At 41.9% G+C, this 21,596-nt stretch overlaps 3 protein-coding genes and 1 long non-coding RNA gene across 4 annotated transcripts; 3 read left to right on the forward strand and 1 right to left on the reverse strand.

Annotated features, from left to right (window-relative positions):
* The first annotated feature begins 2,345 nt into the window (after positions 1-2,345).
* Positions 2,346-6,641, forward strand: LOC308107107 (protein FAM98A). Its single transcript, XM_080459232.1, has 8 exons — positions 2,346-2,501; positions 2,700-2,803; positions 3,632-3,757; positions 3,868-4,121; positions 4,218-4,295; positions 4,372-4,488; positions 5,918-6,064; positions 6,152-6,641. The coding sequence occupies exons 1-8, from the start codon at positions 2,458-2,460 to the stop codon at positions 6,314-6,316; spliced, it is 1,035 nt and encodes a 344-aa protein (XP_080315358.1). The 5' UTR covers positions 2,346-2,457; the 3' UTR covers positions 6,317-6,641.
* A 1,328-nt stretch (positions 6,642-7,969) lies between these two features.
* chchd2 (coiled-coil-helix-coiled-coil-helix domain containing 2) lies at positions 7,970-11,451 on the forward strand. The gene is made up of 4 exons (XM_080459843.1): positions 7,970-8,136; positions 9,169-9,427; positions 10,060-10,249; positions 11,089-11,451. Exons 1-4 carry the CDS (start codon positions 8,087-8,089, stop codon positions 11,097-11,099), a joined length of 510 nt encoding a protein of 169 aa, XP_080315969.1. The 5' UTR covers positions 7,970-8,086; the 3' UTR covers positions 11,100-11,451.
* A 580-nt stretch (positions 11,452-12,031) lies between these two features.
* phkg1a (phosphorylase kinase, gamma 1a (muscle)) lies at positions 12,032-20,202 on the forward strand. The gene is made up of 10 exons (XM_080458986.1): positions 12,032-12,378; positions 13,526-13,665; positions 15,691-15,869; positions 15,951-16,005; positions 16,086-16,151; positions 16,234-16,397; positions 17,367-17,457; positions 18,047-18,200; positions 18,293-18,418; positions 18,590-20,202. The coding sequence occupies exons 2-10, from the start codon at positions 13,583-13,585 to the stop codon at positions 18,854-18,856; spliced, it is 1,185 nt and encodes a 394-aa protein (XP_080315112.1). The 5' UTR covers positions 12,032-12,378; positions 13,526-13,582; the 3' UTR covers positions 18,857-20,202.
* On the reverse strand, positions 19,524-20,926 carry LOC308106943. The gene is made up of 4 exons (XR_013935178.1): positions 20,755-20,926; positions 20,397-20,449; positions 19,947-20,006; positions 19,524-19,654 (listed from the first exon to the last, which is right to left on the reverse strand). It is a non-coding gene; the product is annotated as an uncharacterized lncRNA (long non-coding RNA).
* Between the last annotated feature and the right edge of the window lie 670 nt (positions 20,927-21,596).

Genomic DNA, 21,596 nt, shown 5'->3' on the forward strand with positions numbered 1-21,596 from the left:
GTCCAGACGCTCTTCAAAAGGTCAGAGGTCAGCCTCCACAGGTTTTCATGGAGCGCGCGCGCGCGCGTGGAAGGGGGTGGGGGTGGAGGGGGGTGGAATAGTCAGTCAAATAAAAGACCCAGCATCCTCACGCACGGCGAGGCTTTTGTAGTCGGGGAGGGCTGGAGCTTCTGTACATATGGCATCAGAGAACAAACGCACACAGAAGCACTGTATGTCAGGGCCCATCACGCCTCAAGGCCATTGTCTCCATTGTTCCTGCTCAGTTTACGGGTGGTAAGCGTGTCGAGGCGGCGCACACACAGCGGGGTCACATGTTCAAACGAAGCTAATAAATCAGGCCGCACTCGAGCGGGCCGGCGCACGTGCATGTGCGGTCAGACGTCAGAGGCAGGAGCGGCATAATTAAATATCGAGTAAAGATTGAATCTTACAGTAAATAGGACATATTTTACTGAGCAAGAGCAAAAAGCATGAAGTCCCCTCTTTAAATTGAATGGTTTCTGCAGGACGGCTTGCTGCAGATGGTGAGATCAAATTGATTTGATGCCGCCCAAGCAATACCAACAACCATAAAAGCTATATATACAAACCATAAAACCCACCGCTCCCCGACAACAATAATTCTGTAAATAACGCCGTCCATCTACTCAAACAGTTCTGCTGAGGCATCAGCTGCGTCAGCAGGACGTGAGCTGAAGCTAAATCCTGCTCGGTGTTAAGGGCACATAAATATTATCAGTAATGATCGGAACTGAGACGAGGAGGCGTGAGGCGAATCACATCAAGACTTGCTCTGTCAACCCAGTAGAGGTCATGCACAGTCAGTAAATTTAAATACTCAAGATAATACAGTTTGTAGCGTGACTTTCACCCTGAGAAATAAATACACTCCAGTTTTACCTCCATCCGTCTTCTGTGGTGTTTCGTCCAACTCAGGGTCGCAGGGCTGAGTCTCGGATGACTGTGGGTGAAGGGAGGGGACACTCTGGACAGGTCAGCAGTCCATCACAGGGTAAACGCATAGACGAACACACAAACACATTCACACCAAGGGGCAACTTTCAATGACTAATTACTCTCAAATGCATGTTTTTTTAACTGAGTAAAATCCCTGCATGCACAGAGAGAACATGCAAACCCCATAAAGAAAGCCTGGACCTGGACCGGGACTATTAAATGAAATATATTAACAACAACCGTACAGCCTCTCAACAGTACATTCACTTCTCAATATCCTCGTCAGTCAATCAGTTAGTTAGCAGTATTTACCATTTTGCAGCTTTTTTTGCTTTTGTATTACAAATATAAACATTATTTTCTGAATAGTTTTATGCGTTTACTCATTTATGAAACATTCTTTGCTGACATATAGTAAAAACCTTTAAAAATCGATTTTTTTGAAAAGCTTTTTTCTATTGATGGTAAGTTTTTTGAGGATGCAACCCATATTCTCAGCTCATGAATGCATATTCCTTACAAATGTAATGGAATTTAAAAGGAAAATAAACAGGCTCTCCAAAAGTAAAATATTTACTATAGAGTAGCATTGTTAGAACAAAGAAAGTTTGTGTGCATCGTGAGAACAGCTTTTTTCTATGGTCACTTCTATTTCTTTTTCTTTTCTTATAAATTCTCCATTCGGCTCTCGGTTACCAAGTGTTATTCTTCTAATGTGGGATTAAAGTAAATCAAATGAAGAAATTCTGTAGCATTCTTCCTGGGGCTGTCCATCTTTTCTGTCTCACCTAAGCATTTCTTTCTTCTGGGGTTTATAACTGGACCTTCTTTTCCTAGAGAAAAGTAGACACTAATAATTCCCTAAATATCTAATCAGTCATTCATCGATACTTCTATCCTCACATGACAACTATGAGTCATGAAGCAGTCTCTATTTGCATCATAGTCTGCACAACGTATACACAGAGTGAATAACTCCTTGGACACCAGCCTAAAACAGATCTCTGGTGACCCCTCATGGACACAACTGGAAAAGTGTAACTTCGTATTGGTTGACTATAAAGTTAATGTACCAAGTCATTAAGGAAAAGGAACCAAAATGTAGAATGTTAGATACTTAAAAATAACATTGTCTTGTGTCTTAGGCTGAGTTAAATTGTCTTATTAATATGGAATGCTACATAGACTATTACCAGAGGAGACGTAGAGACCAGAGCTAATCTCGTTACATTGTGTTCAAATGTAACGACAATACATGTGTTTTTAGTGTTTGTCTTTTACAACCTGAAGCTGTCAATAATCAACGAGGGAAATCAAAGGTCAGTGGGTGTGACTGCGTTGAATGGACCTGCAGTGGAGCGGGTTGTGTCCACTCCGGCCAGCAGGGGGCGCTGCTGTGTGTCTCACATGTAAACACGGAAGCCAGAGCAGACGAGGCGCAAACCGTAAACAATCTTGGAGTTTGAGGCGGTGGATCCAACGTTTACCTTCACAGTGATGGAGAGAAGCGCGGGGACGATATCAGCCCTGAAATCTCTCGGGTAAACAACATTTAAGTGTTTTACAGTACGTTTATCGGCACCGGCGTTGTTATGGTAACCAATTTAACGCAGCTGCTGCTGTCAAAGTACAAATCGCCTCTGAATTCATAAACGTAAAACTCTCCATTCTAAGTGTGAATGTGTGATTTTACGATGTCAGGTAAAATTCACCTGTCGCGACTCCTCCTTCCTGCTCAGGTACCGGGGCGCGTGCCTCTCGCGCTGCCGGTGTGATGAGCTGCCGTGTCCTCTGCTCACCTGGCTGCGCGAGGAGCTCAGGACCACCTGTCCGGAGCTCGGAGGTGAGACCACAGCCAAGGACACGTGGAGGCTGCTGCCTACACCTTTACTGTCAGGTTATTAAAACAACAGGAAATGTCTAATGAGATATCAGTAAACCACATTTCAGCTTGTTTTGTTCCAATTCAGCAAGTGTGTTTATTCACTCACCACACATTTCAATTGGACCATATATATTTTGATCCAATAAGAGAGATCCACCTTAAGTTCTGCCTGTAAATAGAAATAATTAGACAGAACACATAAAAAGCATCAAGAGATGATTAGTTGTTAAAGTAACACAGATCTTAATATCTAATACGAAGAAGATCAATCAAGTTGACGTCTCAAGCGATGGCAATACACACCTAAGTGATTTGAAGGCTTTCCTCTGTGATCTTTTTAGGGTTCAGGCTAAGGTTGGAAATGACTAGATTGTTTTGTTTATGCTTGATATGGGGCGAGTCACACTACGCAAGGCAAGAACAAAGAACAAAGGCAAAGTGTCATTGCTCATGAGAGGAGAAGAACGATGGGGGATAAGAAGCATGCAATGAAAACAAAAAAAGATGTTGACAATAACAATATATTTGACCATCAATTGCAGCGGTTGCTTTGTACAAACAAGTAAGATGTGAAAACGGCAAGTTAAAAGCCGGCGGTAAAAAATGAGGTACAGTGCCATCAATAAAGATAAACAGCCCTAAGATAAACAGTAAACTTTTCTCTGAATTGTTAATTAGCCTTCTACTGTATTTATTTACAAAATATCTCTGCTTCTTTGGCTTTTAATAGTTTCTAGAGTCACATGCGACGCACCTTAAGGATTGTCTTGTTTCCCCTTTTCTTAGCCTCCACTTCAACAGGCGACGTCCTGCTGGTGGGAGAGTTGAGAACTTTACTGTCAGACATGTCGTCTCCTCTGGCCGCACTAACGTCCGACGTGCTCGGACCGTCCGCCCTCAGCAAGGTCACCGGTGAGATACGAGAGTCTTATGGATGCTGTTGTCGTTATGACTTTCTTCTTTTTCAATCGAGTATTTGTTGCTGTGATACTAATATATATATATTTGTTTCAATCCTGCAGAGTTCCTTGTTTCAGAGTTGCAAGCAGCTCGCATCCTCAGGTATAAAGAGCATCATCCTGAAGATTCTAAGTCGGCAGGAGAGTGTGACAGGGAACAGAGAGTGAGAGACCTGAGCCGTGAGGACGTCTGTCAGGAAGATGAAGATGATGATGTGTCGGACAAAAGGAAGGCTGAGATGCAGGCAGAGTGGGTTTTACTTCTGCACCCCCTCAACATGGATACCTCCTCTCCGTTTGAAGATGTGCTGAGCGAGGTATTGTCGCTTTAACAGTGTTCATCTTGTTGGTTTGCCTCGACCTCAATTGTCTGAGGAGTTCCGAAGGATTTTCTAAAAGCTGTTTTGATGAAGGTGGAGGCGAGGCTTTCGAATCTACCTGCAGCCGTCACGGACCCTCTTCTGAACAGCAGCCTCAGCGCGGCGCAGTGGGTAAGTTTACACGGCTGGTGGCTCATCATTAAACATTAACTTTCCAACGAGTGTCTTTATTTACTCCGTTTTGCAGGAGCGAGTGAAAAAGATCAATGAAATGCTGTCGGCAGACTACCGGTGTCGCAGACAAATGATGATCAAACGCTTTCAGGTTACACTCGAGTCTTTTGCCTGGGGAGAAAAACAGACGGTAAGCATGTTAGATCACTGCAACTTTCAGTACAAGCTCAGTCTAACAGCAGGGCCATCAGAAAAGATAGATTCATTTGTTTGTCATTGTTTATGATTGGCCAAGGTAAGATGTTCATCTTCACATGCAGCAAGTACTTATAACAGCTTGTACTGCTGCACAAAACGACTCAAAATTTAGCAGAACACTGGTATGCTTGTGTCTGCATGTTATTTATTTGCTTCCCTTGGTGAGGACCACTAGAGACTATTTCAAAAACACAATACAGTCCTTTATGCTATTCTTTCTGGCAGTTGTCCACTGTCTCAACTAATCCATTGTGCTTTTGCCCATCCTACATTCCATTGTAGGAAGAACAACCTTTGATATCCAGCACATATATTTGGTTGTAATTTTGGGAGTGGCATCGTTTGATGTTCTTCTTTATGGATTTTCTCTGGGTACTACAGAGATCACAGAGGTGGTCTCCAGGCTGTCTTTTTAATCTCATTGGGCTCAAAAATAAAAGAGTTTAGCCGCCAATGCATTCAGAAGATGCCAACAGAATTGTAATAGTCGGTACAGAAATGGCTTTACTGTTGGCCAGTGTTTTAGAGTTAATCACTAATTACTCTGTTTTTCAGATATATTCCATAATATCCAGATAATTCCTCTGTTGATCCAGTTCCATTTTTCCATGATATAATTCAGAAATGGCAAACCAATTTATAAATCGACCTGCATTTGCAGCTATTTGCCTGGAATCATGGTGTTTCTGAGTGACTGTGTCGCCATCATGAGGTTGAACTATGTAAAGACATCCCATCCATGGAGGAGGTCAGGGTCAACGTTGCTTGAGATTAAGAGAGAGGTTTGATTTGACCTCTTAACAATGGTGAAGTTATAGTGTTTGGGTGGACTGTAGTATATGGAGAGGTTTTTAAAATATTCAGTTCTTCTTATGTTTGCTCCATGATTGAAACAAATATTCCCCAAATAACTGATATGTGTGCCTTTGATTATTTGACAGGTTTTATATCTATAGGGCCAAATACAACACATTCATCTCATCGCACTTTTACTGAAAAAACTCCAAAATTCCACATTAGGAAGTTTTGCGTGAGGGTGAAAAGGAAAAACTCCCCTTTGATAGGAAAAAAAAAAAGCCTTTGCAGAACCCGACTCAGAGATGGAAACTTTCTGCTGTTCCAGTTGGGGAAAGAAGGAGAGAAAAGAATAAGAGACCAACATGCAATTATAGTCATAACTCCACTCGCTGCAGTCGGATCAGGGCAGGAGGTTCACACCACGAACTTCTAGCTTCACTGTCGGAGATCATGCAGGAAGGTAGAGGGCAAGGGTTAGAGGTAGAGATATGTGCAGATCTAAGTCTCCTGTGGCTTTCATAGAGTTGTAGTGAAATCCAACATCTCGGTTCACTTTATTTCAGGAGCGCAGAGCAGCACTGGACTCAGTTCCTCCTCTCGCGTCGCTCGCTGGCTCCACTAAGGTGTCCCCGTCCTTTCTGCTGGCTGCCAGAACGGATCAGTCCTGCATTGATCCAATCAAAGCTGGAACGAGCACCCCCGTCTACAAAGTACGACCATAAACTAAGTTTATTTTGTTTCCGTTGTTTCTGACTCCAACACGAAACAAATGTTACGATTTTATTTGGTCCCACTAGATGTTGATGGGCAGCGTACCGGACAGAGGAGGACGACCCGGGGAGATCGAGCCACCGATGCCCCGATGGGAGGAGAGGAAAGCCAAAGGACACAAGGGGGGTCGGGGAGGTGGACACCAGCGGCAGAAATTTTCAGACAAGAAGAAGAGGGGGAAAAGAGATTAGTTTTGAGCTTTTGTCTTAGTTTTGAGCTTTACAGCACCACTAGAGAAGAAGTGGTCATTGTTCTTTGAGGATTATGGGATGCCATGTATGACAAAGTTCTATAATTTTAAATCTAATAATTTGTAGTTACAGCAGATGTATATATCTGAGGGTTTGGAAGCAGCTGCTATCACATATGGGCATAAGAGCAGATATTTTTGTATCAAATTTTGGTTCATGTGAATAAACCTGACAGAAAATTATTTATTATAATTAGGATTTTTATGTATTATTTCCCCATTTATAAATCACTTTGTCCAAGAATAAACCATTGAAAGAAAGACTCCTTGTTATTTTGTGTAAATATGTATTTAATTTCAATTTAGAATTTAAAACAGTGACTATTGTAGGGTAGTTTAGTTTAGAAAATGGTGGCTGTATGTATTACTTTATTTCTTTTTGTGAGTAACAATGAACACATTTACTGATCTATTGAATCTGCCTCCACGTCAGCTAAGAGCTGATAAACTCATCAAATAGAAGTGGACATAAAGATATAGTGGTTCTAGATGTCTAAAGCTCAACATCTTGCACCAGAAAATAAGGACGTTGCTATAGTAACTTTTATTTCCAGTGTTTATGTCACCTACATTTGCCTGACCAATACGAGTTTTTCAATGTAAGTCACTCGTGCCATCAATTTAACCTGAAAGTCAAGTATTTGCATTTCCACAAGTTCCAGAAAAGTTGGCATTTTGTGTAAAAAGTGAAGAATGGTGATGTTTGGAGAGCTTTATATGTTACTAAGAGCTGAACACAGACTGTTGAAAGTTTTAAAATGCAAAATGCTTAGAATTAGTTTATATATATATATATATATATATATATCAAACAATTGCTTAGATTGGACAGGGATATGTCAACCACAGTGTTGCATAAGTTCTTGTTGTAGCTACATTGCAAGTTATCTGGAAGTGAAGAGACCAGTGATAAATGAAATAATGATGAAAATCCAAATGACCACTGTGAGATGAGTATGAAAGACACAAAAAGGGCGAATAAAATAAAGTTTCAAAAGTAATTTCATTCTGTTGAAGAATGCCTATTACATTACAGAATTGCGTCATTTAACACGGTCATCTGAGAACAACTGATATAATTACATAGATAAAATGAATTCAACAAACATAGGAGTCAATGGTGAAGAGGAAAATCTCCTCTTTAACTGCCCCATTTATTCGTCTTTATTGGTTGGGATTAAGGGATACTAAAAAGAGAGGAAAAACAGAATAATTTAACAATGAATTATTGACCTCCTTACTTTACTTTATCCATTGTATGCTGATATAAATTGTAATGCTACTTTAAATACTTTTCCCTGACTAACTGAAAGGGTAGATAACTTATATTTGTAGCAAGAGTCACATGAATAATTTAAAGATTTTACCAACTATTTCAAAGACAAAACGTAGAACGCTGGCCTATGTTCAATACATTGCACGGATAGACACATATACCAACATTTGTGAATAATCCAGTATTTATAGGAATAGTATAATAAACGTGTAATTACCAACATAATGTGAAATTAAATAAAGTATAAGTTGAAACTTTTTTTATAACATTATTTTAGAATCGTGTCTGCTGTCGACGTCACACCGGAAGTTAGTCGGGGGACAAATGATGTAACACTCGGAAAGTTCCGGATTATCCAAAGGTCGTAATCACCCGTTAGGAGCACAGTAACATTGTCCTGTAGAAACTCGCTGAAAACTACGTGTTTTGTTTAAAATGCCTCGAGGAAGCAGAAGCAGGACCTCCAGGATGGCTCCCCCAGCCAGGTAACATCTAAAGATTCTAATTTATGTCTCAGAAGATGTTGAAATGTTGAGAATGGTGTGTGCGATAGCTTAAGCTAACGTTTAGATAACCTGACTGAACTGGCGATGAACGGCTGTAAATTATCTATAAACACTCCAGGTGCCTTCTTTTTTTATTATGTATACCTTCTCTGTTCTATACATGAAGTGTTGTGTTTGTATAGAAGTAGTGGAAACGCGTATTCAGGCCCGTGTTTAATCGTCACGTGTTTTTTGTTTTCTCAGTTCTGTGATCAAACTTACACAAATCAAACACGTGTTCGCTTTAACGTACAGCTACACCAAACATAACCAAAGTATATAACACTTTGATCAAGGAAAATGTTATTATACTGTTGCGCACATATGATGTCGTAACTAAACGGCTTGTTTCTTCCACAATGCCGCCATGTTGATAAGTATAATAATGACATTAGTCATCTGTTACTGCCTTCAGATCTCTATGTTTGGCAGGCTCCACCGCCACGATCAAACATTGGAAGAACCGTCTATATTTGTTTATTTAATCTGCGGATCAATGCAGTAGAACTAGACTAAATACCTCAAAAAGATACATAAACAACTTCCACTGACCTTAAATGTCACGGTTCACCACACTGTCACACACTAGATATACTCAGACTTTCAAACCTGTCCTTTTATTTATCATTGTTTCCAGCACTTTATAAAGATGTTGTTACTCCCTCCCTGTGCAGGTGCATTTTGTACACGAAAGGAAATTCTAAAATCTGTAAAATAATACATTTATGAACTTTTGATGAAACTGTTGTTCATCGTGTGTGTGTACCCTTTTCTGAAAGTCTTATCAGTGATGTTTCACCTAAAAACCCAGATTTGTCTCAGCACAGTCCTAAAAATTGAGACTGAAAGCGACCGGTAAAAAGTAAAAATGTTCAAATATATGCCGGTTTTAAATCGTAGATATCAGCCTCAACATTTCATGTCAGTTGTTGGATTGAAATGTATGTAATAATCAACACCTTGTCTTTACAGCCGGGCACCCCCTCCTCCTCGCCCCATGGCACGAGCTGCACCCCCTCCTTCTCACGCCCCGGTTCCAATGCAGGCACCTGCGTCTGCTGTGGGTGCCCCGGCGGCGGCGCCCAGGCAGCCGGGCATGTTCGCCCAGATGGCGACGACAGCCGCCGGCGTGGCCGTGGGCTCGGCGGTGGGCCACACCATTGGCCATGCGATGACCGGAGGATTTGGTGGAGGACATTCAGAGCCTGCCAAGCCTGATGTCACATACCAGGTAAACCGAAGTTCAGCCAACCGCAAGACCGGAATAGTATCAAGGAAGATTAGTGTGTCTGCATCTTAGGTGGCTGGTTGTCAATTACACAAAACAAGAAAAGAAAACACATTTTTATTTTGTAATCAAACGTGTGAATGCTTTCACTTGTAATTACTTGGTCTAGTATTTATGGCCTCATGATAGACTAATAATGTGTTTGGTGTATCCTCTATAATATGTCCTGTTTAGGTCCGGTTGAAGATGGATGTAAGATGTAAGATGTAATAACCAGCTAAAGCCTGCAGAGGATTTTGTTAAATGTCCAGTAGCCTGTTAAGTTAATTAAGTTATGGAATGCACTGATACTGAACACTTCAAAGATATGCCTCTTGTTCATATAAACTTCCTTCACACAAGCACATCCACAGTAGGTATTGAGTTCTTTATATGTGATGTTTTGGCTGGCCACTGTGTGAGGCCTTCCAGTGTTCTATGGGGTGATAGAACCTTGTTTTTTTTTAATTATCGGAAGGACTGGCCATCTGTTTTATTATGGTTCTACAAGCTGAAAGAAACCTTTGGTGTTTACACAAACATACCTTCTGTCTTGTGCGATACAGCAGATGAAACGTGTGTTTTGTGTATTCCAGGAGCCTTATCAAGCCCAGCCCATGTACCAGCAGCAGCCACAGTCTATGTACCAACAGGCTGAGGTCCCTCAGCAGCAGCAGGCCTGCTCCTACGAACTCAGGCAGTTCATCGATTGCGCCCAAAACCAGAGCGACCTGAAGCTCTGCGAGGGCTTCAGTGATGTGCTCAGACAGTGCAAGTTTGCCAACGGTGAGTGGAAAGTGTGTGTGTGTGTTCTTCTGTATATCATCTCTGCAGTCTTGTTATTGGTACTTTAAAACTTTGTTCAGGTTTGATGTAGTTATAATAAATGTTTAAACAAATCAAACCAATCGGCTGAGACTCCTCGATGAGCCGCAGGTCTCCGTCTGTCTCCAAAGCAACACTGAAGTGGTACGATTGAAGTATCGCGCGACAAACAGCCGCCGTGACAGAAACGGCTCCCCGTGCATTTGCTTTGTGTGCTGACGACCAACATAGTTATGCATTATACATTTTATAAGCGGTTCCATCCCATTACCTGCTAAAGACATCATGATAGTCACAAATGCATTTAGCCCAGTAAAGAAACGCATCATGAAAAGGAGCAATATTTCTCCACAAGTACTTTGATATACTGAAATGAATGAGTTGATATTATTTTTAGGTAACTTTACTTCTCTTGGCAGAAGAATTCATAACCAGCGTGCAGAGTATGTAAAGACAGTATTTCCTAAATCAAGTCAAATATTTCACTTAATATGTCTGTTTCCTTCTTTTGTTTTAACGTTTGAAATTAGGCATGCAGACTAATTAGACTCCAGCACAATTTAGGCTTTTTATTTCACCAGTTCAGTCCAGTGACCTCAACGTGCTCCCAGATGAGTATTTCATGAGCAGCTGCTGTGACTTTGCATTATTTTGAAGTGTTGCAGTGTTCAAACTGACCACAAGGGGGAGCAGCGCCAATGCCTTCCCGTCTGCTTCAGCTTATTTTATGTTGACAAGGACTTTTATTAAATATGCCACCTGGTGTCTTCTAAATGTTTGAAACTTTCTCTCCTCCGCAGGCCTGTCATGAGATGGAGACAAAAACCTGCAGAGAGCCGATCGCACATCTTCTGGATACTGAGAGGGCGTCATTCAACAGAAATCAAACAATACACACGAGTTATTTTGAGAGTCGGCACATCAAACAGCATAAATTATTTCTGCAGCGCTTGTAATCCTAGTCTTATAAATACTGTTTATATATTTTGCCGTGTTTTGAGTTGATTGTCAGTTGTAGTGTCTGTGCTTTCAATTTAAGACTCTTCTCATTAGCTCAGGATTTCTCGGGTAATAAACACAATTTTCCATCTTCTGGATTCCAGATGACCACATTCTGCTTGTAACTAGTGTGAAACTAATAAAGCACTTGGATCATAAACACACTGCCTCCTCAGACTGATTATATTATTGAAGCACTTCCAGTTTCATCTGCATTTTCCTTCTTCCGTCGTTCTCCAACCCTGGTGCTGGAGAGCTGCTGTCCTCCAGGCTTCAGGGCTGCAGTGGCAGTGACAGTTAGGTTGGGAGTGTGGAGATGACATCATTAGAGGCATGTCAGGAGCTGAAACGTCCAGGGTTGGAGACCACTACTATCCTTATCATGTCAGTGTTTCAGGAAGCTGGAGTCCATCTAGAGACAGTTCATCAGTGCTCACAGAGAACTCACACCCCCAAAAAGCCTGAAGCAGAAGAAATTGAAAAACATTTTTCAGGGGATGTGTCAACTTCTCGGGTTCTGGTGGCTGGAACCGAGACAGAACATCCTGGACAGGTCACAGTGAGTGACCTCACGAGAATGCACAAGGGAACAATTATCCGTTTTTAATTTCAATCTAGGTATGGGAGGAAAGAAAACCCCTTTGCAGGCACGGGGACAACATGCAAACTCCTCCACACAGACAAGCCAACTCCAGCCTGGAATCGAACCAGGGATCATTTCCCAGCGAGGTGGGAGTGACACCCACTGCACCAGAGTGTGTTGCTGGTGCGGCAGCACCTGTCCTGTCACTCAGTCCGATCCTCTGCATGTGGAGTAACGTTGGCGTCTCTAAAAGCAGCCTGCAGTGTTACCCTCCTCCTCCTCCTCCTCCTCCTCTCTCTCTCGGTCTGTGCGGACACACTGTGCTGAGCTCCCGCTCTGCTGTTTTTTTATTTTTGGCGTCTGACATTAGAGCTCACCCTTCGCAACATGGCAGGAGGAGCCGCTGCTCCACTGACTGACTGACTGACTGACTGCAGCCCCTCGTCCTCTCACCTCCTCCCCGGGAACACAGACTAAAAGCGCCTCCTCACCTCGTCATGGATCCTCGGTGAGTTCTCCCTGCCTGCGTTCTTCCACTCTTTTTTTTTTTAATAACTATTTTATTTGCCACCGCCGGTCTGAAAGGGAAGGTCAAACAGCGACCTGAAGGCAACTCACATGGTGGCATGCTGTGTTGGCAGTGGCATTTAGTTTGCAGCCGATTTACACACACAATGTAGTTTCTCACATGTTAAATCTAATTATTTACCAACATTAGTGTCATTATGTCACGTATCTCTCTGGATGTTTGTTGAAAGTGGAACAACATAGTTGTCACACCTTCTTCCATTGCAGTGTCATGTTATTTCTCACACTACATCAAATAGATTTATTCACATTGGATGTAATGCCATTTATAGCTTCTAGTTCTATATCAACTATGGTGTAAAATAGTTCTCAATGTTTGAAACGTCCAAACAAATTGTTGCTTGGACTGAGAGTGAAAGATGTTCAGTTAAAGAACAAATACCAGTGTTTCTGTTGTTAAAGGAAGTTTAAATGATAAGTGGCACGCACTGCCAGGTCCCACAGATAACTCCTATCTCCATGTTTCAGTATTATGTGATTGCCATCAGCCTGCTATCATTAGTTTGGAAAGGTAGAACTTACCAAATATAGTCAAGTCAGCTGTGTTTTACTGCGAGAGCCCGAGCCCGTCCCTGGAAACAGGATTGTTTACTTTTTAAACTATAAAACTTGAAAGTACACTTTGTAAAAAAACGAGAGCAGACCGAACACTGTTTTATTCACGACATGATTTAATTCATTGAAATCATGATCGCCTTGTGATTGTGTCTATTGTCTGCCCTTGATGTATTTGTCTCGGCTTGAATTACTCTGAATGTTTGCGTCAGTTTACTGCTTCGATTTGTCACCACGATGCCTGTTTAATGTGTGACACAGCAACACGTCGACGGGTTAGAAGTCCGAGCTTTGATAAAAGTCCCCCCGGAGATCTCCTTCAGAGATTATCTCTGGAACGTGTGCAGATAAAAAATTTAAATAGTGTCACATTGCAAACCCTGTGCACATTTCTATCTATAGCTGTACTTAACATATACGTATATAGTGACACTATCACATTGAAATTACTTCGTTTTCTATTGTGAACGCATGTTGAGGTCGGTGTCATTCAAAGTGTCTTCTGTCCACAGCCTGTAAGAGGAGAGCAAGTGGTGTACATTCGGTGGTGAAACCAGCTTTGCTCCATCATGACTAAAGAGGAGGAGATCCCTGACTGGGTGGGAGCGAAGGAGTTCTACGACAAATATGAGCCGAAGGAGATTCTGGGAAGGTCCGTTCTCTAAACACCCGTCACCGAAATGTATTGAATATGAATTCTACACATAATTTTCCTTTGGGGGGGAAAAAAACTAAATCACATAAATATTATTAGACCGGTGAATATTCTCATAACCTCAATTTCTGGAGTCTATTTGAACATTGCAAGCAATTGTCAAGCTTAATTTAGACCTCAGTTGGAGCAGCTGCCACTCGGGGTACAAACACGGTTGAATTGTTTGAGTGAGAACCAGCTCGTTGTCATTCCCCTCCAGCCATCAGACGAGGGGGCTGTTACATAAGTGTCGGTGTCCGAGGAGGCCGCGCTCATTAACTTGGAGTCTGACAAAGGTTCAGTCACGCTCGTGGATTACGTAACTTTTTTTTTTTTTCTCCCCCCCACCAATGCGGGTCAAGAGGTCAGCGGATGTGGACAATGTGCTCCTGCAGCTAGTATTCTCCACACGTTTCAGTCGCCTGCACAAACAGAGCCACAAGTCAGCTCCGCTTCTGTGTCGACCACCAAGTCTTTGTGTGTTCTGGTTTCCTCCTGCAGTCCAAAAACATGCACCTGAGGCTAAATAGTGACCAGAGATTGCTCTGTCCCCTATGTGACAGACTGACAGCCAGGAAGGGTTTAACTCAATGAACCATCCTCTCTCGCAAATATGGATTTTACAAAGTTGCTGCTCTTTTTATACTTAAACTGCTGCTCGTATTTGATATGATATTTTATATTAATGTTACGCCCAAGTGCAGTCACAGCCACATTGTTTAAGTTCTGAACAAAACAGCCATTTTGCCCCTGTCACCCCAGGTAAAATCTGTCTGGAGTCACCAAACATACTTTACCTTCATGTTGAGGAAAAAACACAACAACAGTCTTTCAGTAGTATTTTACTTTAATAGTTTTCTTCCTTTTTGTGGGGGCCTATCTGCTTATTGGGGTCAGAAGCTCAACATTGATGCAGTGCAGTGGAAGGGTAGAGGGTGTGAAAACGTAGGATGTGATGCATAGTTTACATCTAGATAAGATTAGAGTTTCGTTTGTCATTTCAAATTGAATTTTGGCACTAAATGTCTATTCACTACAAATTTTTTGAAAGCAGCTACAGAGAGATCAACATCTGTGAGTTCCACAGTCTCACTCTGTGAGGACGACGTGCTTATTTTATCTTACATGGACAAATATACTGGAAGAAAAATATGAATCTCAACTTTACTTTTTATTACCAGGCCAGATTGTTGCCTCAGCGTGTTTTACAATAATTGTACGCGTCGATTTAATTGTGTTTAAATGTTTTCACTTTCTGAGAGTCTGAAGAAGAAATGAACATTTCCTAAATTTATTGTGTCTCTGTGTTTTATACAGGTTTTAATATTTGCCCTCTTGTCTTGTAGATATGCTGTGGTTTATTCATGCTTTCTTTCTGTTACAATTCATTATGCAGAGCTCATATAATTGCATCATATAACATGTAGTATCAAAGCGAGGCCGCTCACGGGCGTGGTGGTTTATAATTTCGCTTTCCTGTGAGACTAGCACGAGTTTGAGCTTGAGAGCAGTTTGGAACTTTGCAGTTGTGCATGTATAGGTTTGAATTTTATTTGTGGTGAGTTGATGATTAAAGGTTTTTATTCTCTCCGTTGTTTGCGCTGTGATGGACTGGTGACCTTCGGGTTGTATCTCGCTTTCGATGAAGTAAGGAATATAAAAGAAAGATGTCTCAATATATATTGTTGCTTTTCTTTATATCTTTTTTGCGTCGACATCCATCCTGTAGCGCGTCACAGATATTTCCTTGTAAAAACTTACCATAGCACTAAATCTTAATCTCTGTTACGTTTGTTGGGATTTATACTGTGTCAAGCTGATAAGATTCTATAAAAGCAATCGCTTTGCCTTATTGAAATATGCAAGTAAAGCTTTGGGGGTGCAAAACATTACCTTTTATATATATATATATATATATATATGACATCCAGCTCTACAAACACAAACCGACAAATCTACTGTTCTGCGTGTTTTTCCCTTCAGGGGAGTGAGCAGCGTAGTGCGTCGCTGCGTCGACAAGCGGACGTCTCAGGAGTACGCGGTGAAGATCATTGACATCACCCCCTCCGACAAGATGACTCCGCAGGAGATGCAGGAGATCAGAGAGGCCACGGCGAAGGAGATCGACATCCTCAAGAAAGTCTGCGGCCAGGACAACATCAGTAAGATCGATCGATCGCGGTGTAGATTTCAGACTCTCTGTCTCTCAGCTGATCCATTCATTGAGTGACTCTACTCTCCAGTCCAGCTTAAAGACTGCTTCGAATCCAAAGCCTTCTTCTTCCTGGTCTTTGACCTGTAAGTAAAGGTGTACAGGACTCAAAATTCCACCTTTTTACCCCCAAACGATAAGCACAAGTTTTATTTCCTTTCCCCAGGATGAAGAAAGGTGAACTTTTTGACTACCTGACAGAGAAAGTTACTCTGAGTGAGAAGGAAACCAGGTCAGGCGTCATGATGAAGACAAAACTGGTGAGTTCTGACGATGTTCAGACTTTGACTAATGTGTGTGTGTGTTTGTTTCAGGAAGATCATGCGTGCTCTGCTGGAGGTGGTGCAGTTTCTCCACGCACAGAACATCGTCCACCGGGACCTGAAGCCTGAGAACATCCTCTTAGACGACCACACGAACATCAAACTCACAGACTTTGGCTTTGCTGTGCAGATGCAGCCCGGACAGAAGATGAAAGGTGAGAAAAGACTCAACAATCCATGCTGGACAGTCACAGTTCAGCCACTTTGTGTGAGAGTCGAGAGGAAGCCAACCAAGACATCAGATCCCAGCAAGAATTAGACACTTTGTACGCTCAGAGTCTCCTTCACTATTAAAGTTCCTGTATTTACACGCTCCAGTGCCGCTCTGGGCCCACCAGCTGTCGGTGGTCAGCAGAGGCTCTGGTTGCACAACATGCTCCGTTGCTCCCTGAGCCGCTCTTACAAAAGGTTAAGAAACAGGACACTGGGATCTATTTGCTGCAGTCCCAGACTGTCGCTGCACGTTGACCTTTCAGACTTCTCAGAAAGCTCCGGATCATTAGAGGGAACTGGCAAGTCCAATGTCACAAAATGCTTTTCGTTGAGTTTAGTTGGTAAAAATGTAAACACAGATGACATCCAGTAGGCTGGAGATGGACTTCGGTGGGATGTGCACACCTTTTGGACTCAACTGGAATAAGAGAACTTAAAAACTGTCATCAGGCTTCGTATTGAAATGTTCCCTTTTGTTTTCATGAATGCAGGTAAATAATATTGATATACTAACTGGATAGTCTCTGTAGGTATGAGATCTTTATGGATCTGAGTGCATTCAAGCAGGTTTTTTAAGTTGCAATAATAAAGTAAATTAATAAGGTACTTCTTTTGTAACGTCCTTATTAGAAACCATCTTTACACTTAATCGTCATTATATTAAGTCTCACTCTTTTCTTTTTCTGAAGCTTGTAACCAGACTGAGCTTGTTTTGGACATTTATTTACTCCTGTCAACCATAACGCTTTCAAAATTAGAATCCTTTTATTGTCAGTATACATATGCTTCCATACACACGACCAAGTCCTGGCTCTCAGCAAAAAGAAAAAAAGACATAAAATAGACTTTTACAGAGTGTAACGTTCTATATGTAACCGCTTCCGTTGTTTCTGTGTGGCTGTGTATTGCAGAGGTATGCGGCACGCCGGGTTACCTGGCTCCAGAGATCATCGAGTGCTCCATGGATGCAGGACACACAGGATACGACACAGCTGTGGACATGTGAGATGATGAAGCCACTTTTCTAAATATCACGCATACAAACTTTACAAACACATTAAGCCTTGGTGATAAAAGTGGAACAAAGACAAACCGAACAGTAAAACAAAACAGGTTCTGCCAAGAAATAATAGATTGTGTTTTGATGTCTTGGCAAAAGCAGCCGTTTTTTTTTTTCAATTTACCTCCATGACCTGTCTGCGATTGAAGCCAGTATATCAATATGAAGTACATTTAAAAAAACAGAAATCTCTTTATGAATATAAGTAGATATAACACAAGGATTTTACATCTTTAAAATTCTAATTGTGGGTGTACTCTGTGTTCAACTATTTTAAAAGCAGCGTCACTTCAATACTACTTGATTAGTTATGTGGATATTTGTAGTTCATTGCTTCCACTCCTGGAAGAGTTGTAATCGGTTCCTGAAGGTTTTTGTTGGCGGTCATAAACCCTCGTACCTGCACTCTATGCCATCGGTGAACTTCTGTTTGATGTAACTGAAGTGGTCTTGTACTCAGCGTTCCTGTGTGTTGTCACATGGCTGTATGCATTGTGGGAAATCCTCTTGTCTGGTGGCTGCTGTTTGCAGATGGAGCTCAGGCGTCATCATGTACACGCTGCTCGCGGGCTCGCCGCCCTTCTGGCACCGCAAACAGGTGCTGATGCTGCGCATGATCTTGTCCGGGAAGTACGACTTCTCCTCCCCGGAGTGGGAGGACCGATCAGACACAGTTAAAGACTTGGTGGGTTCAGGGTTGAAGCACACGAGAGCTCACCCCAGTTGATTATGGGTTAACTCCATTAATTCCTGGAACATTTGTTGTGACTCCTTCAGATCTCTCGGATGCTGGTGGTGGACCCAAAGCAGCGTTACACAGTCCGGGAAGTTCTCAACCACTCCTTCTTTTCACAGTACGTGGTGGACGAAGTGAGACAGTTTACTCCCTACCGACGGTTCAAGGTGAGACCAACAATTTTCCTGAATGTGCTCATTTGACCTTCTGACTTAAGTGCAACTTGTGTTTTAACTTCAACCTGAAGGGGCCGTCTCAATATCTCAAGAATGAAACATTTGATAAAGTCTCCAATAGTAGAATCCTTTCCACTAAGCTTTTAATTTGCTCTTCCTCAGGTCATCTGCATGACCGTGCTCGCTACGATGCGAATCTACTGCAACTACCGCCGCGCCAAGCCCGTCACCAAAGACGTGATCAAGAGCGACCCGTACGCCGTGAAGCCCATCCGCAAGCTCATCGACGCCTGCGCCTTCAAGATCTACGGCCACTGGGTGAAGAAGGGCCAGACTCAGAACAGAGCCGCACTCTTCGAGAACACTCCCAAAGCCATCCTCCTGTCCATCGCGGCCGAGGCCGACGAGCCCGTGCAAAACATCTGGTAACGAGCCCGGAGGGACAGATGAGAAACACTTTGCACTCTTTACATCGTTTCAGAAGGAGAAATTAACTGGAAGTCATTTAAGCTTACTTTTTGGATTGCGATTTTTGGACAGGAGTGGGACTGATTTACCTCAAGAACTGGAAACAAGAAATCTTCAGTCACGTCTCCCTGATGTATATTTAACTTAATTCTCTCAATGGTGAATCAGGTGAAAACTTTTTTGCCGTTTCACTGCATAAACTTTTTAATGTAACCTCTCAGTAATCAACCCATGTTAACCTTGTCCTGTGTAATATTAGCAGTGTGCTCCCAGAGCAGAATATAGGTTGGAATTTATGTAACGTGTCAGATCTATGTAACCTTGGCTGTACGACGTGTGCAACCCGACAGTCTAGTTAAGAAGACTATGAAACCGTAAACCTGCAAACTTGAAATGCACTGACAGTCTAACTGGGAAGTTTAAAACACGAGAGCACTTTGTTGTTTGCTAGGGAAATTATTTATTAAACCACATTCAACTTAAAGCAGACGTGTTTCATTTAAAACGGTTTTTGAGCTGCCGAGTGTCGTCAAGGCTCTAATCTGTTTAAAAGAAACCACAACAAGACATTTTAATGTATTTTTATTTGAAAAGAAAAACTGGTACAATTCCATCTGAATGACTCGGGGTGCAGAGAACAACATTCAGGCGTAATGTGTTAATTTACCGGATACTGCTGTGGGTAGAAAAACAAAAGAAACATTTGGAGACTGATCATAGTTACCACCATAGGTTTCCCACAGTCCACCCTCGTCCTCCCTGCAAAACAGAATAGAAATACTTTATCATTATTTGGGGAAAACCCTCCAAACAAAAAAATAGTCAATAGAAACTCATGAATAGCCAGTCGGACACTTGTACTCAAACCCGTGCAGCTGGATGAGGCCATCAGAGGCACTCGTCTGCTCATTCAGCAGGAAGGAGACTTTTCTGTTGCATGGTGTCTGACTGTTTTCAGCACAGATCAGCTGGAGCAGAATTCTTCCATGCCTCAACAATAAGTGCTAAGCAGAAGAAGCATGTTGTTTGGGAACAGGGAGAGTAAACATACCATTCTCAGGATGCTCTTCATGTCTGCAGGTCACTCAGACCAACACCTGAGTCTGTGATCCTACAGATATTCACACAAACTGCAAATTAAAGACCAGCTATTAACAGTGGAGAACAATAAAATGGCAATTTTTTCATGCATTTATGAATATATATATGCTTTATCAAAATGGTTTGGTTGTGGCTGTACATGAGCTAATAACATTGTATTCACTCTGACAAAAGAATGAGGCACATAAAAAGCACTCTTATCTTGTTAAAGAGTCAGTATGTGAAATCTATCATTTAGCATGGTGTCTGACTGTGTTTACTATGTCAAGAGTAAAACAGAATTCGTCCATGCTTTCACATTTGTGTTCAACAGACAAGAGATTGGATCATTACCACTTTCTGGTTATTAGTCAAAGCAGCACAAGTTGAATCGCGTGTGTTCAGATGTTTTCGACTTTACCTCACATCTGAAGGTCTGAGGGTTTTCAGGAAGGGGTCTCCTCCAGCGCCATCCTGCACAACAATCACAAAACATCGTGGACACAGTAATCTTCAGGGTCTATGAGCCATCACTGTGTGTGAACTCCATTGAGACTAAGAAATGAAGGCCACCAACACTCTAATCTGCTTGCATCACCAAACTGTGCAACATTTCATTTGTAAAACGTTTTCTATTCGAATTGCAGACTGTACTTTAAATGGAATAGCAGTATATTTTAGATTTTAAGCATAAGTGTAACACGATTCATCCACGTGTGTTCCACGCGCTCGAGCCCCAAAGAGAAAACGTTATTTTGGATCTTCAAGGCGTGACTTACCTGCAGCTTTAACATCTCCAGTTCAGGATTCAGCGCTCGTTCATTCTGCCACCTTCTCTGGAGAGACAAAACTTCACAAACGTTCGGATAAATGAGACGACCGCCTGCTCCCTCCTCTGCACCGTGGATAGCTGCAATGTTAGCGTCGTCCGGCTAGTACAAGTCTTCTTCTACGGTTTATTTGAAAAGGGACATCAGCGCCCCCTGCTGCAAGGCACGTGAAAGACAATGAGGGCAAGCCCGAGGACAAGGTTCGCAGAGGGGGCAAAATATGTGTAATACAAACAAGCAAACAGACAGGTGGAGCCAATAACAATACCATAAGATGAAATGTTATGTCATCAAATAAAAAGCCTCCTTAACTGGGCAAATCACAGTGATAATTTGGATGAGATCAGCATGTTCACTTAAATCTAATGAGACCCTGTGTGTCAGTTTGTACCAGTGGCCAGGCTGTGTTTGCTTTGAGGTTGTCAAATTTAGATTATACAAATTTGGCTTTATTGTGATGTTGGTAAAACTTACACAATTAGAGGAGGAATCACCAGTGACACTGCAGCACAGTTGTCTTAACATTCTAAGTTTCCCCTACGCCCATCAGCACACAAGCCAATTTCCAAAAATAAACAAATTATTGGTTTCAATAAGGATAACTTTGAACTAGATATCAAAAGCAACCAAAGCAAATTACTTTCAAGGTAACAAATATCAAATATAAGCCAGTTTGAAAAAATATATACAATAAGCTCTTCTCATACAATAAGCTGCCATAATTCTCATAGAGTCTTTTGTTAGTTGAGCTCTGTTATTATTAACTTTTTGTCGCCGCACACATTGGCCAT

This window comes from Lipophrys pholis (genome assembly GCF_963383615.2).
Source record: "Lipophrys pholis genome assembly, chromosome: 3".
Classification (NCBI taxonomy): Eukaryota; Metazoa; Chordata; class Actinopteri; order Blenniiformes; family Blenniidae; genus Lipophrys; species Lipophrys pholis.